At 46.3% G+C, this 22,620-nt stretch overlaps 1 protein-coding gene across 1 annotated transcript; it reads right to left on the bottom strand.

Moving 5' to 3' along the window:
* Nucleotides 1-471: 471 nt before the first annotated feature.
* On the bottom strand, nucleotides 472-20,785 carry smarcad1a (SNF2 related chromatin remodeling ATPase with DExD box 1a). Its single transcript, XM_018758293.1, has 20 exons — nucleotides 20,573-20,785; nucleotides 16,191-16,294; nucleotides 15,843-15,941; nucleotides 15,540-15,618; nucleotides 14,839-15,362; nucleotides 9,840-10,036; nucleotides 9,633-9,723; nucleotides 8,092-8,191; nucleotides 7,946-8,005; nucleotides 7,441-7,516; nucleotides 6,790-6,925; nucleotides 6,419-6,550; nucleotides 5,990-6,082; nucleotides 5,528-5,645; nucleotides 5,012-5,127; nucleotides 4,699-4,887; nucleotides 3,320-3,438; nucleotides 1,410-1,592; nucleotides 1,205-1,314; nucleotides 472-799 (listed from the first exon to the last, which is right to left on the bottom strand). Exons 1-20 carry the CDS (start codon nucleotides 20,691-20,693, stop codon nucleotides 738-740), a joined length of 2,709 nt encoding a protein of 902 aa, XP_018613809.1. The 5' UTR covers nucleotides 20,694-20,785; the 3' UTR covers nucleotides 472-737.
* Nucleotides 20,786-22,620: the final 1,835 nt, after the last annotated feature.

Here is a 22,620-nt window from a genome sequence, read left to right as displayed (position 1 = left end):
ACCTCCAGTACGTAAACCAGCAAGACATGGCCAGGCTCCCACACGGCATACTCCTTAACCGCTGACGCTGGATTGTGTTCACATCTGCGCACACATTTGTTTTTGCAGCACAGCAGCTGGCACAGTGTATTTGCAGTTAGCCTATGTTTACATGAGTTCATGAATACAAATCATTGCAGGTACTTTTTGCCTGAACCTCATAATACATTTCCCTGTGTGGCCTGTTTATACCACTTGCTTAATGCTTCCTTTATAACAGTAGGTTATCGATTTGTGTCTATTGTAGTTATTTTCACACTGACACTGCGTGGTTCTTTAGTGTGAAATGTCTTGAAGTGAATTAAAATGATTTCTAAATGGAATTAATTCAATTAGTTCTTAAGAACAGGAAAGCTGATAAGTGTACTTCAGTATAAATATGAGGGGTGACAACTGAAGGAGAAAATTAGCTTTCCTTTAAGATGGTAAAAATGTCATTTATTTGAACGGTGAACAACAATGAATAGAGAACTAAAACAAAAGACAGCTTCTCCTTGCATCCACTCAGGCCAATACAGAACAGAGGACATCCCTGAAAGTTGCAGGGAAGGAGTTTCTACCTTTTGAACATTAAAACTTGAACAGGTCTGACATGATGCACAAATCAGGGCAGTCAGAGCTTTGAGTAAATTGCTGTTTGATTCACAAGCAGCAGATCCTCCATGCTGATGGACACATGGCAGTGGACCTGAGAGCATTCACAGACCCAGAGAGGCCTTTAGCAAGGAGGCCATATCCTCAGACATGTCACCCTCTTCACCTGAGAGAGAGAGAGAGAGAGAGAGAGAGAGAGAGAGAGAGAGAGAGAGAGAGAGAGAGAGAGAGAGAGAGAGAGAGAGAGAGAGAGAGAGAGAGAGACAAACCCTGTTACAAGAAAACTAACAATCTATTTGCAAGATAAAAGCTCTCACAAGGAGAGAACTCCTCCCTGCAGGTGTTACATTGAGGTAAAACTAGACATTCTGATGAGGACCCAATCCAGAAAAGGATTTGCAGGGGAAAAACAGGGTCTCAGACTGGTCATAAGAAGCAAGGCGCCCCAGCAATCAACTTTTTTAAGACCAGATAGTCGCTGAACATTAGATCTGAACTGACATGCAGGCTTTGAGATGAATTATCTATAGCTACACTGACAGCGCTGTGGTCAGAGAGAAGCTGGGCTCACCGTCCTCAGTGGCTGTCATGTCCTGCTCAAGTTTCAACTTCTTCTGGCCTAAGAGCAGCATGCAGTCCTCAATGGAATCACGACTTATGAGTTTGATCACCTGTACGGTCCTGCCAGGGAGAGTAGTAGGGGTCAAACTTATGCACAAACACATTTTATACTCCACTCCCCTTATGTTCAGACCCCGCCCGGCCCCAAACCCTACCTGGTCTGGCCCAACCGGTGGCAACGGTCCTCAGCCTGCTTGTCATTATAGGGGTTGCAATCGATGTCATGGAGGATGACGACATTGGCCGAAGTCAGGTTGATGCCCAGCCCCCCAGCCCGTGTGGACAGCAGGAACACAAAGACCTCCGGGTCATTGTTGTACTGGTTAATGAGGACAATCCTGGAGCAGGGTGGACAAAAGTCTGAATGCTCACCTTCTGCAGTAGAGTAAGTTTCAGGAGAATAGAATCTTGTCATAAAAACTGTTGAGTAAAAACTGATGAGTGACTCATTGTAAGTAGTGTATCTAGTAGTGTAAGTCACCTTGGTGAATAAGGTGTGTGGGCTGATAACACTACATTGAGTTTACGTTACCAAAGCAAACAGCAGCAGATCCCCTTGGATTTGAACTTACTGTGACCACTCCAAATGACTTTTCAGAGAAAGAAAAGGGCCTGGCTATTTGCTCTGGTGATACATGCTGGTAACATGCATGGCACAGGATAAGACCTTGCATGATTTGTTCTACCAGCTACACAGAGCTTTTCTGCCAGATGGTGTCAAAGCAACCTCTGAGAACATCTACAGTGACAACTGAAACAGTGGCTGCTGAGATCTTCTGAAGGAAGCCCACCATGAATGTTGTCGTCGACAACATAGACAGAATGACTTTGTCCTCTACTTATGCACTCAGTGGTGAAAGGGGTGTGTCCATTGTTTCCATGATTTAGTTTATCTGGTTGCTGCTCACCCTCTTCTTTGTCTTCCAGCTTTCCTAAGCATTACAACCTTTCTGAGATATTACAAATCTCACATCATATGTCCAAAGTATGATAACCTGAACCTTATATCATCCATGCTTCCATTGAGAATCCTGGCTTGGTTTGATCCAAGATGCATATTTGCTTTCCTGACCATTCAGTCGTCTTCTCCCAATGAGCTCAGCAGTTAAAATATTCATTTTAAAGCCATCTTAGCTTGTAAAGTTCTCTAATGCATCTAGGGCAGCATGGTGGAATGGTGAGTAGCGCTGCTGTCTCACAGCACCAGGGTCGTGCGAGAGGACATGGGTTGGATCCCCACTGAGTCTGTGTGGAGTTTGCATCTTCTCCCCGTGTCTGCCTGGGTTTCCTCCGGGTGCTCTGCTTTCCTCCCACAGTCCAAAGACATGCTATTTAGGTTCACCCATAGTATGTGAGTAACAGAGAGAGTGTGTTCCACGGATGTATGGATGAGTGACCCATTGTAGGTAGTGTATCTAACAGTGTAAGTCACCACAGTGAATAAAGTGTGTGGGCTGATAACATGAGTTAATTGGAAGTCGCTTTGGAGAAAAACATCTGCTAAATAAATGTAGTTAGTAGTTTAAGTCTCTTTTGAGTGATGTGACAAATATTGCCAGTGTTTTTTCCATATCTCCTTCTTCAGGGACCACCTCTCTTCTTCACACACACTGACCTCCATTCAGAAGAACAGCTGTCATTCAGCTACTCTCTTATACCACTGCTGTTCATTGGCTTCTTAATCAAGTATATCCTTCCACCCTTGCCTATGAAAACAAAGTGAAACTAAGTCAAGCCATACAGCCCAATTCCGCTATAGGCTGCTCACTTTGCCTCAAGGTTGAGAAGGGTATGACAAATATCAGCTGGTGTTTTGCATTCACACTAGAACAGGTCATTCCTTTCAGCCAGGCCCACTGATATTCAAATGCTCCCTGACACCACCCTCCAGTCTCCGTTTTCATCGGATCGCTTCCTTTATCTACTTTTCTCTCATTTAGGAACAGAATGGCAGAGGCAAAATTCCTGGGAAGCAATCTGTTTGATGAGCAAGTCGGGAGAAGGGAGAGACCCAGGTGGCTGGCGGGGAAGCTGTAGGGAGCGGGCATGGTGTTCCTGCACCCACCTGTCAGCTCTTGGTGTGGAGCCATCCAAGCGCACAAAGCGGTGGCCTAGGTGGCGCAGAAAGACCTCCACGATGTCCAGCATCATGGTGAACTGGCTGAAGAGCACCACACGGTCCCCCTGGAAAGAATGAGAGTAGACCGCTCTTTTGAACCCCAGTGTATTATTCTCAGCTGGTCACACTGCGCTCAACCAAATGCTTTCATTTTCTTCTACTACATGTTTTCCAGTGCATAACCTGCAAGTTGTGCAGGAGGAAGTGTGCTGAACAACTACAGACAACAGTGCTGCTCCAGTATGATGTACATGGTACACAATGTCCATCTAATTTTCAGTGAAGTACACTAATCCTGCTGCAATTCCTGAAATTCTCCAATATCCCTTGGGTTACAGCGCCTTGACCAACACACAAAGGGAGGATTTTCTGTGCCCATCTGTGGTCAGTGAGCTGCGTAAACAACCTTGGCCCCCTCACTTAAGGCTCAAGTTATTTCTTTGCGCAAATTTTAACTTGGTCGTTAGAAACCAAATCAATATAGCACGCTGTCCTGTCGGTCACACAAATTAAATCAATGAAATCCGTTGTGCTAAAATCCAAACATTATAGTCATACATATTGTCAAATTAAGACCAAACCAAATTAACCATGAGTCACTGTTGTCTGGGTCCAAAAAGAGATGGGACAGAGTGTGGTGGGTGAAATGTGCAGCTTTAACCACTATACTGCTAACTGCGCCAGGATTAGGCTGGAAAAACTATGCTGTCTACTGCACAAGTCATCATCAGGCAAGTAAAAAACACACATTTAGCAGGGTGATCTAAAATAACACAGGACTCATTTATGGTTGAATGTTTAATAAAGTTCAATGTACCACATAAAGGAAACTGGAGAATATGTTCTGTTAACGGAAGTGTATTCAGGTCATTACAGGGGGTGTGTGTGTGTGTATGTATATTATATATAAATAATATAAAAGAAGCTTTCTGTGCCCCCCAGGCATGTTCCGTTTGTGAATTCTCAGCAGGCAATTATGCAATCAGAACCGTTTACAGCCTTCAGGTATATGGGCAATAATGGATCCAGGGCCTAATAGACCCCTTTTAAACTGGATAAATCCATTACCTCGGTAGTCTGCCTTGTCAAGTGCTACGCAGCGCGGCCGATAAGGAAGCGCGTCCCCGGAGGGGAGCTATTGTACCGGTGAGCAAAGCACCTTGACAAACGCCAGGCAGTCTAAGTACGTAAGTGGAAAATTAAATCATGAGGAGAAGCTGCTTGGGGACTTTACCTTCTGCTGTGCACCTGAACACAATCCATGCTACTAATGGATGCCTCTTTGCGACACCGGCACACACCCAGGCACTCCCACCCCTGCACACCTTCTGTTTGAAAGAGGCCAGCAGCTCTGTGAGCAGGGCAAACTTGCCCGAGTCAAGCAGCACGTCCTCCTGCAGCTGGTAGTCATGCAGGGTCGGGTACTGCTGGCACAGGCGGTGCAGCTCGAAATCTGACATCACCTCCATGTCTTCCTGGATGAGGACGGGGTCTGCGTTGCAGTGGGTGCGCTCCTGCAGAGGAGAAGCACAAGCATCATGCCTCCCAGATTTACCATGTTTTCACAGAGAGGCTGAAACAGTAGTTAGCGGTGCAGCGAGGTAGGATGGACCAAGGTATGAATGAACTCTCACAGACCTTCAGCATCAGGTGGCTCATGGTCTCCAGCTTGTCACTGGTGTAATACTGCCGGTGGAGCAGCGGGTGGTTGGCCATCTTCCTCAGCTGCATCATCACGTTACAGAGCTCCTTTTCTGAAGGTTCGACAGAGATCCGCACAGGGCTTAAAGCACCAGTCCAATAGTAACATGCATCTGCACCCCTTGCCCTTTTTCAGTAGATGCTGGAAAGTGTACACATCTCAGGAAGTAGGAGGCAGAAAGTCTGGAATGGGGTAGTGCTGTATTTGCAGATAAACCAGCTACCTTTAATAGGGTATAAACATGGCAGCTGATCTGAGATGGAGGGAGACAAGACTGGAAAAAACTGGAGGAAGCAGCTCAACTTCTGAATTTCACTTTCACAACTTTATTCTCAATCTCCGCTCCATAACAGTGAGGATGCAGTGAAACTATGCCAAGTGGTTCTTGCACCGCAAACAATTCACTCAGCTGCCCCAAGACGCCCTGTCCCAGCAGGGATCCCGGTACTCACTCTCGCTGTGGCTAGAGCGGTTGTAATTCTCCAGGAGAGCCATGTAAAGTCGATGCTGCCGCTTGCTCATGGGACACGACTCGACCCGCACCTCCTTGGCAGGCAGCTGCTTGAGGACCTGATGCCAGAGAGAACAGCTCTAGTGACAGGACACAAACTGCACAGCTCATGCTTTTTGGCAGCTCAGCACATAACTGTACAGCCCTGCTTATCATTCAGGTGATAATCTTGTCAAAGGTAATTTAAAATATGAACCATAATTTAACCTGGTACTAAGAGTAGAAGCTTTGTTCAAACCTGCCTCAAAGAGCAACCTTAAAAAAAAAAAAAAAAAAAACGTATCAGCAGCTACTCAAAAATAGACCAGAAAGTTTTCAGTATATCCACAGGGGTTCGAGGGGTAGAGGTCAAAGGCCAAACAATGACCACGCCATCACAAAGCACTGAAAGGACATGCTATACCTCGCTCTTGACCCGTCTAAGGATGAATGGCTTCATGATGAGTTTTGCCTGGGTGATCCTGTCCTTCTCAAAACGGCTTTGCTCCTCTGATTTCTGAAGAACAAAGAACATGTAAATTCATCAGGGACTGAGGACTGTGGCATTCTGGGCCTAGAGCCAAACGTTTTGCTGTGCGCTACCTTGGATTATCAGACACACGCCCCCTCTAAGATGTAAACCTACAACTCACTGAACCTAAAAGAGGAAGCTGGTGTTGTAACCTAAAATATATCAGCATGCACTTGTGCTGTTCAACTTTGTTAATCCCAACCAGATGACAATTTCTGCATAATAAAAAGATACAATATGGACGAAGCTGGGGAGAACTGAATTGGAGCCGAACTGGGGTGTGCCTCAGATGTTAAGGACGTATCATCTCGCTGACTGTACCATGGAGAACATCTTGGAAATCCGAGAAGTGCTGCTGGAGAACATGGACGGCATGATGAAGTTCAGGAGTGACACGAGCTCAAACAAGTTGTTCTGTAGGGGTGTTCCAGTGAGGAGTAGCCGGTACTGGGCCTGGGGAGGGAGGAGGTGCAGGGGTTCAGAAATTCAGCTCATCTGCAAACCTGTTACGCACGTATGGCCCCACAACTGTGTTAGCAGTTTCAGAAAGCTGGCGTTGCTTGTTGACACACACACACACACACAAAAAAAAGCTGCACTTTTACCCATGTGTCTGTGTCTGACGTGTGGATGAAAGGGCCAGGTACAACCAACAATAAGAACGGTAGCGCCCTGGTCCCTGGCACACTTACGTTGATGGCCATGAGGTGGCGGTAGCGCTGCGAGTTCATGTTCTTCAGCATGTGGCCCTCATCGAACACGGCACACTGCAGCTTCAGCTTGCGGAACAGGCTGCGGTCGCTTTCGTTTCCGATGGTCACGTTGTACCTGCCCGGTGGGAGACCGTTACAGCTACGTGTCCTTCTTCACAAAGTTCAACCTCCCACAGGGCGCACCTTGAATACGTACTTTCAACACACAGATGCTTGCGTCTGTCATAATTTAGTGAGCCAGGGTGTCTGGGATTAACACAAAGCTGAAGGCCCCCCACATTCCTACCTGCAATGCCTCGCAGGGGTGCATTTCAGATTTACACTATTTTCAAGACATATCAATATTTAACACACCATATGCGGCTCTTATTCAGACACACACACGCAGCCCACCCAGCAGATGGCTACATGATGCTCCCTTCTCCCTCTAGATGGCACTACAGGCACACAGACTGCACAGCACCAACATCGCATTCATTTGGATGCTTGGAAATGGAGGTGGTGGTACCTAAGAGAGTCACTCTCTCCATGAATAAAGGCGTAAATATATTTGTCTGAGAAACGGCGATCAGGTGTCCAGCTCAGGTGTCATATGCACACCACTGTGAGAGTGGGTCAGCGCGCACTCACGTGGAAACGATGACGTTGAAGTCCATCTGCTCGTTGAGGATATCGTGTCGCAGGTATCTGCGGTCCTCCACAGAGCCTAGGAAAACCGGGACTGTCATGGACAGGTGGTACACAGGGATTCATTTCTGCAGAGCCTATTTCCCACATCCAACATTTCATTACTCCACTGTCTTCTCATTCATACCAAATTTTAATGAAAAACAGTTTATAAAAAGCCAGTTAAAAATTAATAAAAAGCAACTTCGCTGCCTGTCAAGCCTTAGAAGTGAGGGGGAAACCTGAGGGTTTGGTGCTCCACCCTACAGGATCAACCCATCAGAAAACTACACCTAAACAAGCTGAGAAAAAGAAATGTTTATACATGAGGAGGAATATACACATTTGACAACTCATGTGGCCAAAAAGGCCATCACTCTTATGTGATACATTGTCCCTCCATGTAAACACTACACCACTACTTTCCACATGATCCAGTGGTCAGAGCTGAGATGGGAAGATCGCTCACCATGGTACACCAACACCTTGAGACTGGGACACCAGAGCTTCAGCTCCTGAACCCAGTTATCTGCAGAAAGAGAGCGACAACTTGATCAGTTATGATTGAGAACGTCCTGAACATGGGCTACCTGCACTGCAGAGCTCTGCTCTTACCCAGGGTGGAGGAGGGCGCAGTGATAAGGTGAGGGCCCGTGTTGCCCTCCTGGTAAAGGTATGCCAAAAAGGAGATTGCCTGGATGGTCTTTCCCAGACCCTGTGGTCCAGAAGAACAAGAGTCAAAACACTTATGTGCAACAGTGGAGCACAAGTACAAAAGGAAACACTACATCCTGCAGCCATCAGTATAGCATGTGGTCAAACAAAAGGATTTTATTGGGACAGCTGGTAGTGTAGTGGTTAGAGTTACTCCCTTTATATCCAAAGGTTACAGGTTTGATCCCCACCTCTGGCTGTAGTACACCTGAGCAAGGTACTTATCCTGAATTGGTCCAGAAAAATTACCCAGCTGTACAGATGCAGGTGGGGCATGGTATCACAGCGGATTTGTCCTGTGCCCACCCTCTGAAAGGTCTGGGGATTGAGTCCTGCTTGGGGTGTCTTGCGACGGACTGGTGTCCCATCCTTGGTGTGGCCCCTCCCCCCCAGGCCTTGTGCCCTGTGCTGCTGGGTTAGGCTCTGGTTTGCCATGACCCCCCCCCCCCCCCCCCCTTGAGACAAGTGGTTTCAGACTGTGTATATGTGTGTGTGTGTGTGTGTGTGTGTATTTGTAAACTTCCAATACCTAACATTGTAAGTCCCTTTGGAGTAAAGTGTCATCCAAATGAATAAATATCAATGTGTTGGCAGGATTTACCAGAGCTACTGGGGTCTTGTTTCATGAATAAATGGTTTCGTTTTAAATAATAATAGTAAGAATATTTATGACCATTTTGTCTTTCGTAGGGGTTACGCAGGAAAAGTATAGAACATTTGCCTCAACAGCAGAAATCAACCAAGAGTCCAGGTTGAAGTTATTTTGCCCCATATGCCATCTCTATTGTATCCTTAATTATTTTTTGCTCAAATTTGCTCTGTGTTATGGGCTCATTTATTTCAACACTTGCAATTCAGAGAAAACCTGGAGACAGAATGTCTGCATGCTCTAGGTCACACCTGCCCCTGCCCTGGCCGTCTGAAGCTCACCGAGTCAAACCTGTACGTGCCGGTTTCCTACAAAGGTGCATCCTAGCACGGACAGTGAATGCGCTCGTTGTGCGCACCCAGTAAAAAAAAGTTGGTTTTTGCAGTGAGCCCTGTCACCGCAGCCTTGGCAACAACACCCATGCGAGGAGATCTCTCAGCACCACGATACTCATCTCCAAGCTATTACTGCAATGCTGATTGTTAAATGCGACCCCTTGTGCCGAGAACAGCTGTGCTGGATGCTTTAGCAGGTTAAAACAAGCCCACAATTATGGTTCATCAGCTCAGTGCAAATTGAAGTCACTGAACAAACAAATCACTCAATGCTGTCACACTAGGCTGTGTTGACAGGTTGGAAGGGCACAATCAAACAATCAGGAAACACTTAGTCCTTAGCTCCTAGGATGTAAAGACATTTGGTATTTTGGGCTCCAAGCCCTGCTCTTCAACTACAACTCCCCTCCAGTACCCACCCACCCACCCACCCACCGCAGGGCAGATCAGTCTCTCACCATTTCATCAGCGAGGATTCCACTTAAACTGTTCTTGTGCAGAAGAACCAGCCATTTCAGCCCAATCAGCTGGTAGGGCTTCAGCCGGAGGCTGTCAGAATTACAACAAGCAGAAGGAAGTCAAATTCAGGGTTGTGGACTGCATGATACAGCAGTGAAACGTCTCTGCTCTGGGGTCAAACATTTCGTTTGGTGATGGAGCATCACCTGCTGTTGAGTGTGCGGGGCTGCTTCAAGGAGTTTGTGCTGCTCTTGATGACCGACGTCACGTCCTTGGTCATCTTTCTGGAGATGCTTTCGCACTTGCTCATGAGCCTGAGAACGACCTGTCGCTCCCTCAGCACCACCTTGCAGCCCCATAGCAGGTCCAGGGAGAGGATACTTTCTTCACGAAAGACCTCCTTCTGAAAACAGAAAGGACACGCGCAACAAAACACACAAACATAAGAACACACTCAAAAGGCCGATATATATTACCATAGCGAAAACCTATTTCCACACACTTCTCCAAGGTGTTCAGAAATATTTACAATGAGACTTTGCTAGGAGAGACCTTGTTGCATCAGTTGTTCAGTGTCCCAGAAGAATACATGGATTTCACATCACAATATGTAATTTTCTTTGCAAATGCGTACTTCCAGAACTGCTTTTTCCTGCAAGTCAGAATAAATAAAATCTTAATACATTGCTTCATTTATTTACAAGTTAGGCATTATTAAAATCTCGCTGTAATAAAAATGACCTTAAAATTACAACCAAAATGAATGAAATTTAGTTTCCACTTTTATTCAATGTCGATTGTTGACTGGCTCTTCCCATAAACACGTATTTGATCACCAACACTCACGAACATCAGATGGAAGCTGTTAACACTGGAGTGAATCCACTCAAGGTGGTTCACAATGCAACTCTTATGGTGTGTTTTACTGACATCTATAGGCTGGAACTGGAATTACAGCTTACATTGTCCCTGAAAATAACAGAAAATCCCATTAAAAGTAAATTGTACATAATTATATATATTTTATATGAGCTAATAAGTAATTATATTATATAGTAAATTATAGCAGCACAACCTTCAACGTGCAAAACTGCAGCCATGGTGGAAGTTCACAGTAAATTAACCCACAGTACAGCAGGGAACCCAAGTCAATGGAGAAGCAGACTTGTCTTGACCTGTTCCTTTACTGGCTGAGCCTTACACCCCTGGCATCAGGTGAAGCAGCTGTGCAACCAGAGCAGACCCACCCAGACTCAAGACCAATCCTGCCAGCAGCTACAAAGGCCCCAAAGCCCACAGGGTCTGCAGGAAGGCATCTTCCTGAACAAGCAGAGTGAAGCCTTGCAGATTCCAACGGGGCAGATGTCTGCCGAGACGTCGCCGCTCAAAAACAATAAAAGCTGCCAGCTCGGCTCACGTTGGACACGTTCCACTCAAGGGGCTTTGCAGCACAGAGAGTCCAGAACATACTATAAGTTTGTAAGGCACAAAGGAGATTAAGCAGCACGCATACTTCCATTTATAGAAATATTTTCCAACGCCTTCAGCACCAGTCTTGTTTTGTCTATTACGGCATCAAATCCCATACAGCTCATATGGCGAAGCACCACTCTGTCAGTCACCCTATCAGCACGATAGTTACCGCTCCACTGTACAATGTTAGTCTACCGACAGTTATTTATCCATTTATACAGCTGGGTAGTTTTACTAGAGCAATTTAGGGTAAGGACCTTGCTCAAGGGTACTACAGCTGGAGGTGGGATTCAAACCTGTGACCTTGGGGTCCACAGACAGCAGGTCTAACTGCTGTGGTGTCAGCTGGCCTTTTAGTGTACAAAAACGCACTAATGACAGCAGGGAAATTCACTCAAGCCCGGTGTGGAAAAACTGGGAGGACAAACTGGGGAAATGCAGGCTGATAACACTACATAGAGTTCACTGGAAGTTGCTCTGGAGAAAAGCATCTGGTAAATAAATAAATGTAAAATGTATGTGCAAAACAAAGGAAATGTATCAACAGTCCAATAGGGTATTAAACTACATAGTTAGAAGGGGGGGACTCCCATGCTCTTCCATATGTTCGGTTTCACCTCAAATAGGCACACGGATAAAGTGTAAAGAAACACAGCTGAACAGAGCAATGAAGGTGGTTATAAGCAGTACATACATATAACGTTATGATAAGCAGGTCCTTTTAAGGGAGAGTCATCGAAAAGATTCCTGCGTCCCATGAAAACTGTCACACGCGACTTGTTCGCGTCTCGCTTCGATCGCGAAAACCCACGGACCTCCGAAAAAGACGGCACGGTCCGCTCCTCGAGTGGAAGTATCAGGAGACCATTCGAAAGAGCAACCGAGCTGAAACTGCCCATTCATTGCAGGTGTCCATTTTACAGTCAATTTACAGCGAGTGTACAGCAAGGATACTTTTCAGCACAACATCATGTCATCTCCAAGTCATTACCGAAATGCTCATTGTTACATGCGCTTCCTTATGCTGAGAACAGCTGTGCTGGATACATGACAACACCACCAACGGACTTTACAATATTGGTAAATTATTTCTATTGTCTCTTAACGTTACACTTACTCCATTAATAAGCACACATACGGCGCAGGACCATGGTATCCACCTCGGAAGCACAGGGTGTCATGCTGCGCACTAGATAGAGACATTTTAATCATTTGGCACATTAATGGTTTTAATACAAAGAAAAATTTCACAAGACCACTGGCAGTGGTGTTCTACAAAGTGCGCGCATGCGCGCGCGCACACACACACACTACAGGCACTGTGGATCATTACAAATGCCTGATGCCAGATGATCAGCATTTTATCACAAGATTAAAGCTTTATTTAAAATAATCTGAAGATATTGATATTAAGCTTTTTGTAAGACTGATGGGCATTGCTGCTAAAGGAGGAGGGCACAAGGGAGCAGAGCGATGGGACAATGTGCTCATCACTGCTTATTTTAAGGTTCCCGGCCATAGGAAGGCGCGCAACCCACAGACGGAGGCCAAAAGAGCATGTCTTATCCCTCACCAAAAAACAGCACAAATAAAAGCGCCTTTACATTTCACACACACCTTGACTGTGCCGAGTCATCCTCCCTGAAAGAACACACTGTCACAATGATTTAAATGACTGAGTTAATGTTCACATGTTTATTGTTTATGTCTATAAGGACTCAAAGGACCTGGGTTTGTTTTCCACCTACTGCTGTGGCACCTGTAATCCAGGTATTTACCATGAATTGACACTGGAAAAAATACCCTGCTGTATAAATGAGCTGAAAATTGTGAGTATATTAGTAAAGTCACTTTGGGGGAAAAAAAAGTATTATAATAATAATAATAATAATAATAATAATAATAATAATAATAATAATAATAAACTGCTGTTTTGTTTGTGATATTAGCTTGACAATAACTAGTTGAGACTGTCAGTATGACAGACCGTTGGACTTCCAAGCTGCCTTGCCCTAAGCATGAAGAAGCATCAGAATGTAATTAAATTAATTTATTGTATTCTATCATTCTCTTATAGATCCCATTGAGAGTTTATTCCATGTTTACTTATATGTTTTGCTGAATGACTTTCTGAAGCAATAACCAGGACTGGAAGTTAGGGTTGTTGGAAACCATCCTTGTAGGGCTGTGTGTGTGTGTGTATGTGTGTGTAGGATCATGTGAATGCAGAACAACAGAGGTAAGAAAAAAAGCCATTGTAATGAAATGATTAGCCCACTATATGTTAAAAAGGTAAATATTTTCACAAGGTTTTACAGTGATTTTTCACTTTACATAACCCTGTTAAAGTGAGGGAGGGATGTACTGAGGTCTTTAACGTTCTGCGCTGAATAAAGCTTTGCACGGACTTGTTTGTGTCTTTGTTCCTGTGCTCATCCAGGACTGTTCAAGCAGTGGTCAAGAGGGCTGACAACAGGCCAAAACTCCGTGTTTTCATAACCTCGGTGGCGTGACTGACACACTGCAGGTGGAGATGGGGATCCATCTGCACAGAGAGACACGCAAAAACCCATCTTCACATGCAGTCTCTCTCTCTCTCTCTCTCTCTCTCTCTCTCTCTCTCTCTCTCTCTCTCTCTCTCTCTCTCTCTCTCTCTCTCTCTCTCTCTCTCTCTCTCTCTCTCTCTCTCTCTCTCTCTCTCTCTCTCTCTCTCTCTCACACACACGATGGAGACCTCACTATTGTCATGGTCATTTGTGAAAATACCCGATCACTGCCACTCAAATGTCAACATCCACCTTCTTCTGCACGCACACAGTGTACTCAGTTCTGTTTGGCAGGAAGGGTCTCCATTCTCCAGCAGCATGTCAGAACACACTTCTAATGCATATTATCGCAACGGGATCAAGGCCAGCACGAAGCCCTCGGAAGCATCTGCTCCAGTGGAAGACATTTTGCTCTCACCCCAAGCAGGAGGACATGATCAGAGCTACTGTGCTCAGTGTTGGTCTGACTTCTCTTCACAATCACACACCTGAGCCTGCTTCCCTACCCCTGGGCAGGACCTCCCGTGGAGCCTTCAGACCAACTTCTGCGGCTGTGGGACACTGCTGTCACTGTTCGCAGCTCAGGTTTACTAAGAAAAATAAGCCAGACTTACCACTTGAAGGACATCGAGTCCAGCATCTCTCAGTTGGTCTCAGTACCTCTACCCACCCCAGTACCCCAGAGTGCCAAGTTCATCCTTAACTCCAGAAGTGGTGAGCACGAGACACAAAAATATCACTGCTGGATAAGACATTTTAAAAAGAACAGGCTGCTTGTTGCTGATCTATAGTTCTGTGCACAAATCCATCCACAGCAGGCTGTGTGTGTAGCTCTCCAGCACAGCTCAGCCCCATCTGTTCTCACATACACACCACCACAGCTCTCCCTGCTGCCAGCCTCAGTGGAAGTGAGTGAATGTGGCAGCAGCCAATCAGATGGGGTTCTCCCTGGAACCCTCATCCCACTAAGGGTCACATGATCACATTTGGAACCTCATTGGCTCAGAAAGCAGTGCAGAGGGAGCCTAATAAGACTAAGGCCACCCATTCTAAGCCCTGGGAGACACCTGGAGAGAACACACACGTGTGTCAAAGCAGGGCACGTAAAAGAGACTGAGAAAAGAAAATGAAGCAGGGGACCAAGGAAGATAAGAGGAGGACAGACATCGGAGGGGGTTTGTCCTACCAGGGCCTGCCAGGAGCTGAAAGGCCGCAGCTCCACAATCCTCTGGGCCTTCTTTGCAGAGCAGGAGGTGATGAGCGACAGCTCGTCCACTGAAGCCTCCTGAAAGAAGCTGAGTATCTGAGCTTTCAGCGCCACGTCCACATTGCTCTCCTGGTCTGACTCATCCTCGTCGTGAGATGAGCCCTCAAACTCGCTGCCGATGGCGCCCCCGTCGTCTGAGTCGCTGCTGTTGGCCCGCGGTGCTGCCTGAGCGTGGGGCTTTCCATCAGCTGCGCTACAGGGCTTCTGTGCGGTGAGAGTAGGCCGAGAGGCAGGGGTGATCAGCCACCTCGAGAGGGTCCCTGTCCCTTGGCTGTGCTTGCCTCCTCCACTGGCCTTTGCGCCTTTCTTCTCCCTGGGGGATTTGAGCTCTCTGGATTTCTGTGCTGGGGTACGACAGGGCCCATCTGCAGCCACGATGCCTTTCTTCTCCCCGGGGGATTTGAGCTCTATGGATTTCTTCGCTGGGGAACGACAGGGCCCATCTGCAACCAGACATGTTATGGCAACTCAAATGAGTGATATCGGTGCTTCCCACTGACTTTTAAAGGATGCATATTTATCAAGTCAAAATTTTACACACACTGCACACTGGTCAAACTTCATCACCATCGTCATCATGTAAACACCCCCTTTGTAACCAGGACCCCACACACACTCACCTATGTCTGAAAAGGCATACAAGACTTCTATAGCAACATTCACACACCACTGGTGTTCCCTCAAGACCTCCCGCAGCTCCTGGGTGGTGTGAGAAGGCAACAGGTTGGGAAAACAATCAGCAAACTCAACCGGTAACCTTAGCTCCTGTTAATGTTGCAGGTTAAAATCCCAAAAGGGGCACTATTATTGTACCCTTGAGAAAGTCTCTGAGCTTCAATGCTCCAACACAACTAGATCATCTGCTTCAGCAGGATTCCTATGGTCTGAAACCACTCTTCTCAGAGAACAGAGAACCCACTCACCTCCTTGTCAAGGTTAGGGAATGCAATCTGCAGCCTCCCAACCATGTTCTCCTGCTCATCCCAGCGTGGATCCTTATGGTCCTTGTCTGACTCATCTGCCTAATCATTTGCAGAGATCAGCAGATTTTAGATGGGGCACCTCATAAGTTCACCAACTGTACCTCAGTGGCCCACACTTAACACAGGGCCACGTGTGCCTCCCTGCCTAACAGCAAACATGACCCACAGCAGCAGCAACACTTCTCTAGGTACTGAGTTCCTTTAACAAAGCTCACAAAGTCCCACCCAAGGGAAGTAGGACCAAAAGCTACGCTATAGATGTGGTGTGTGGCTCTGGTAACAACTGACCACAGAGGATGTCTTCTTCTTCCTCCTCTTGCTAGGCTGAAGCTCTTTGCTCCTCTGCAAGTCAGTGTTGCTAATGCTCTCCTGCTTTCTCTTCTGGGAGGAACCTGGAGCAGGAAACATGCAATGGTGACAGGTCAATGACTGCCCCATGCAATTAGGGGGGTGGGAGGGCAGGTCCCATGTGGACTAGTCTTCAGATGCCTGTTCACACAAAGAGAAGGAGCAACTAGTGGTTAAGGTAGAGGTTGCTCAGGCTTACTTGACCACCCACTGCCAAATCAAACCCCCCCCAAAAAAATAAAAATTTTAGCTGCAGTTGGTAGAATAGTGCCTTCAGCCACTGCCTTGCAAAGGACACAGGATGAAATCCCCATTTCCACAGCAATACATCTAAGCAAAGTACTTAATATAAACTCACACAGGACAACATTTCCTAGTTGTATCAAAGAATAAATAATTGTATGCAGCTCAGTGTACAAACCTATCGCTGAAAGCTGTTTCGAAAAAACATGTCAGCTAAATGAATACATAACAACATGCTGTAAAACTGAGTAAATAAACTAAAAGTACATAGTATGCTGCAAAAACTAAAAAAAAAAAAAAAGACAGAACCTGTCAGTCTAAGAGTTGTTAAAAGTTGCCCGCAGGTGGTGCGGAGAGCATACGAGCCCAGCACAGGTGGGCAGAGATGGGTGTGGACCCGTTCTCCTGAGCCGGGCAAAACGTGCCAAAACGCACCCCTCCTCCACAGTGGCCTCGGGGCTGAGAGGCAGGAACAAACACTGCGGTTTGGTGGCTACTCAACGTCCCTGGGTGCATCACCTTGGGGGGGTCATTAATTGGCAAGGGGGAGGGCGTGCTGTAGCACCCACACTGCCGCACCGCCGACAGTCTTTTGTCAAGCAATAAAAAAGGGGAAGACAGAGAGCGTGCAACAAATTGATGAACCGCAGGTGCATCTGCTAAGCGAGCGTGTGAACGAGTGCTGCCGTCATATCCCGACGGAGAAAATCCTCACAAGCAGCAACAAAATTGGTCACTTAGCTGAGGGAATGCGAGTCTGAATGTGCACATTTAAATCCCGGGATGGGTGAAGGACACCACTTTAACCCTAAAGCGCTGAGATCATCAAGGTTTACTGACTGGAAGAAAAGCAACGGGTGGGGCAAAAAGTCTCTGTATTGGCCAACACAGACAAGGGTTGATGTGAAAAACAAAACACACACTTGTTTTACTATATAGAATAGTTTTACACATTAGTACAAGACTAACACTCCTCTAATCCTAACTGATCCCTAAAAGTAGATAAATCTCAACTCCTGTAACAAATAACATGACAAATTTGGACTTTATTTACTCACTCAAAAGTAAGCGGACAAGCAGCATTCAGGATGTGGAAAAATGCACCGTCACCGCGTCCGCATCGCGAGAAAGGTCATTAGAGCCAAGAGCTTCCGATCTACCGCCCGCTGTGAACCGAGCCCCACAAAGTGTTTCTACGCAGAAGCAGAAAGTGTGACAGTTTGGCCCGGAGCGTTCAGCTTCGCGTTCACACCGCAGGCCAGCGGCCAACACCCATCTGCATCGATCTCGGAGAAGCATATAAATCCATTTCCAAACAACGAGGAGGAGCGCATTGCCCCTTCGAGCGAAAGACCATCGTTTACGAACGGAGAGCATTTGAGAGAGTTCTCGCTCTACCCGGGGTGGACGTCCCAGCCGATTCATCCCAGGATCAGACTCTATGGTGCGCATCAAAAACTGCCAACACCACCAGAGCTACATTTAAGGCTTCTGTCGCCATGACACAAGTCAGAGTTCCTGACACTGAAATTTAACGAAACACTGAACAAGTATGGTGTTCATGGAAAGGAAGCCAGGAGAAAAGACCTTCTTAACAGGGCCTGAGAACTGGTTTACTGGTCCTCAAAAGTTTATTAGTCAAATGTAAGTAGAGCACTTACATAAAAGAATGAATAATTATTTAAAAAAAAAATGCAAGTTTTTAGGTTATTTACCCTGAAGTGTAGAGAACAACTATGCATGAACTTGGAAGTGTAGGTATTATACAGAGGTGCAGGATGATGGGGAGACAGTGCTTAAATAATAGATCAAAACTGACAGATGCACAAGCCATGGGATCGTCCACAGCTTGTTCCACAGCTTGCTTCTCCACCGTTTTGAAAAACAAGGCAGCGCCTAGTATTCGTGATCGCTTTCTGTCAGCGTATCGGCCAGAGCTTCGGCGCAACAGTCAGACTGGAATGCCAACTCTCTTTATGGAAGAAAAAAAAAAAAATACTTCTCAAAAAAAAAGTTTGTAACAGCAAAAAGTTGATTAGTGAAGACTCATTCCTCCAGATAGTGTGTAATTGTGCAAGGTACTTGAATGCATGTTACTGTACTGTGATTGTACTGTGATGGACTGGCATCCTGTCCAAGGGTACCCTACCTCACGCTGCGGTTTCCAGAATAGGCTCCGGACAACCGCTACCCTGCACTGGAAGAGCAGCCACCCCTAATGGACTGCTATAAACCTGTGCAATTTTCATTTGGGATATTTTCAATTCAAGTGTATCAGAAACTGGGCCTCGCAACTTGTAATGCTTCGAATGATAATCACGACCGGAGACATCAGTACGTGCGGCTGTACTTGTGCACAAGTGGCAAAAATAGGAGGCAAAACCTCACGAGCAGCCTTATAGACCTGTGCCTTCATCTCTGAAGAACACCAAGCAAGAAGCAACAGCTCTGTCCAGGGTACGTGTGCTACCGATCACCTAAAGGCACATTATGCACGGCCAGTGTTGCGAGTGCATTCATGGTGCTTTGGGGTGACAATAGCCAACCTGCTGGAAAATTACCTCCAGCAGTTCCTCCCTGCTTCTCTGGGGAGGGGGAGCTCTCGGAGTTTTACAAGCGTTTCCTCTGTCTCGTTCTCCTGCATCTGGACATTACTGGGGCGGTGAACCCTTCCTGTCTCCTTCTCTAGGGTTTGTCTGGGACGTCTGGAAAGGGGGCTGGGGGATGATAATGACCAGAGCAGTAACTTTACCTTCATCAACACGGTACCTTCAGATGTGTTTGCACTCGGCAGCAGATTTAAAAGAAAAAAAAAAAAAAAAAATTACAGTGCTCCATATAAGAGGGCCCCTTAGCGAAATGATATACAATAAACAAAATACCTAAAGAACCCATGGAGAAAACATGTTACTCAAAGGTGTACCTCCAACTAAAGGCCAAGAAGTAGTGTCGGGGTTAGTGCTACCGTCTCGTGGTTTGAAGGTCGCAGGTTCGAACCCCATCTCCTGCTCTAGTACCCTTTTCCGAGATACTTCCACAAACTGCTCAAGTAAAAATTACCCAGCTGTGTAAATTGGTAATTTAAAAAAAAAAAAAAAAAAAAAAAAAAAAAGATTAAACATAGCAAGTCAGCCAAATTATTCATTAATCTGTATGATTCTGGAGCGAATCGCTTAACTGGTTAAACTGTATTGAGAGTTTCATCATCAGATTATTCACACACATACACATCATCTGAAACCGCTTGTCCCACACGGGGTCACGGGGAACCGGAGCCTACAGGGCGTAAGGCCGGAGGGGGAGGGGACACACCCAGGACGAGACGCCAGTCCATTGTAAGGCACCCCAAGCGGGACTCGAACCCCAGACCCACCGGAGAGCAGGACCCGGTCCAACCCCGTGTGCCCCCCCCTCTGAGAATTCATTTCCAAAAAAAAAAAAGGCAACACAGCTACTGTCATAGTGGGAATAGCAGGGACTTAAACACAGGATGTCAACACTTTGTGACCCGTTAGGTGAGTGTGGAGATGAAGGTGTAGATCACTCGTGTAGATCACTCGTCAAATGCAGTTAAAAGGCCTAAATACAACAACAACCCGGACAGCAGTTCCCTCACTTACTTCCTGATGAAAGACTGCAATATCTCATCTGCAACTAATATATTTTTCCTACTGTACATATATTGATGTTCTCCATCAAATCTGTTAGGGTGCAGCACACTTTGACTTTCAGCGATGTTCTCCTCTCCACACTTTGTCTCCAGTCCATGATCCTACCGTCCGTCGCGTCGGGGCTCGACTTCGGCCTCACGATGATCATGATCATGTGTCAGTGGGGGCCAGCAGGAAATCAGCAGTGTGTCCACAGGACGAGCGTTAAGCCAGGGCCCAGGGGTGAATTATTATGTGCAGGAACAGACAGACACAGGCGTTTCTGCTCGAACGACTCACCCTCCTCTCGGACCTCACTGACAAGCACGGACTGCGCGCGCGAGTAGCACGGTGGAAACGCACATAATAATTCACTCTCACGGGAGTTAATACACAGAACAGAAGGAGCTGCACCGAAGCCCGGACAACCTGCTGCTGGTCGTGTGTTCTCCGCACAGGCAGCTCCGGAACCCCCGCCGCGACCGTCCAGCGCCGCAGTCCGCTTCCCGTTCCCTCCGCTGTAACGGAACCGCTCCAGACTAAAACTCATTTCAGCGACGCGGAGATTGAAAGAGAACAACAACAACAACAACAGGCTGTTTTAGGGTAGGTCAGCTGAACACCACGCGCCTCCCGGAGAGATTCTCATTTTCCCGCGAAACGGGAACGTGTCGCGGTGTTCTGTAAAAAGGCCAGCCATTGGCCAATATCGAGAAAAGGACGTCACACTATAACCAGTAGAAAACAAGATAACTGGCGCCGCTAAAAAAAAATCTCTAACCATTGGATGAAAGAAGCTTCACGACGGTCCCCTGAGCTAATAGAAATTTAGAGCACAACTGAGAAGAAAGAATGAAAGCCATTGGCTCTGGACTACTTATTACGTAAGATGTGCGCGTACCTGATGCGCGCGATGATTAAGGCAGTTTTGCCTCAATTTAGATTAAATTTTTTCTTTGTTAAAAATGAGAAGTTAGTTCCGGAGAAGTCCAAAATGTTCTAATGGCGGTAGAGCGTCATATACGTGTTTATAGCTTGTTTATACCTGTACACGTAGGCACAGGAGAGTTGAGAACCCAGCTGTTCACGTAGCTCAGAGACTTTGCTCTCGATCTACTTGATTTGTTTGGGGGATTTATACTATTATAAAATATTTATCAATTTAGTTGGCACTTTCCTCCAAAGCGACTACGGTCAGTGATGAACTAAGTAGTGACGTAACTCATTCTCACAGGTGGGTCGCTTTTACTGTAGTAAAATTGGGCACCTGAAATATTTCATTTACTTATTATAAACTTCAAGGACATAGGAAACGGACGGGTCTGCAATTTAACGTGAGAAATACAAAGTTCCTGACAACTCAACTGGTAAAATTAACCTTTTCGTTCTTGATGATGATGGTCCATTTGGATGGAGACGAAAGAGAAGAAGTAGCTGGCAACTTGAGCCTCGGCTCAATAATCGATAATAAATGACGAGCAGTGAAGAAATCCACGAGTGACCCAAGTAGTGTATCTAGCAGTGTAAGTCACCTTGGTGAATAAGGTGTGTGGGATGGTAACATAGAATTCATTGGAAATCGCTTTGGAAAAGCGTCTGCTGCTAAATTAATAAATGTATGTAAATGTCAATCCAGCAGGACAAGAGGACTCGAAGAGCATCTTAAGCGCAGTGATGAATCTCGGTCCGAAATTTGGACCGTGGGAAGAACAAGAAGACGGGGCGAAAACGGACGTCTTTTTTTGAATGCCGGCGCTGCGGAATCAATGTCCGTGTTTCCGCGGACTGGCCGAAAACCCCGGCGATGATCAAACCTCAGTTTTCCCGGGAAGCTCAAAGACAGCAGGGCTCCTCCTTTCCTGGCACACGTCATCGGTCAGTGGACAAAGACGCGGCGATGCGCTGGATCCATTCAGTCACCGATCAGCCGTGAGAAGTGCTCTCCGTGAGCCGACATCCACTCCACTCCACGGCACTTTTGGGTACACGTCAACAATTTGGGTAATTTCTTGCATCGGTGGGGTTAAAACCTACGACACCTAAGTCCCGAGCTCCAGCGCCAAGCGCTGCACTTTCCTACTCAGACATTTAGAAATTGTCAGAGAAGATTATGAATCATGAATACGCCCGTTGCATTACTTACACTATAATAATACAGAGCATCCAAAATTAAATACTGCATTGGGGTTACATTAAAATTGCTGATCTAAAACGCTGAGATAGAGGACGCGTATTTGCTTAAAAAAAAAAAAAAAAAACAAATCCACAATGAAATATGGCTTAAACGTGTAAATCTCATGAGAAAAATGAATTACGCAATTTACGTTTACATTATTATTATTGACGCTCCATGGGGAAAAAGGCCAATTAGATGATGGCGCCCTTATGGCCCCCGTTACTTTAATAAGTTGCTATGACACAAGTGGACGGTAGGGGGCGCACTTGAGTAACACAGCCCGTTCTGCCCTCTTTATGTG

The sequence above is a fragment of the Scleropages formosus genome, chromosome 17 (assembly GCF_900964775.1).
Source record: "Scleropages formosus chromosome 17, fSclFor1.1, whole genome shotgun sequence".
Lineage (NCBI taxonomy): Eukaryota > Metazoa > Chordata > Actinopteri > Osteoglossiformes > Osteoglossidae > Scleropages > Scleropages formosus.
The sequence above is the reverse complement of the archived record's forward strand: the minus strand, read 5'-3'. Positions and strand labels throughout refer to the sequence as shown.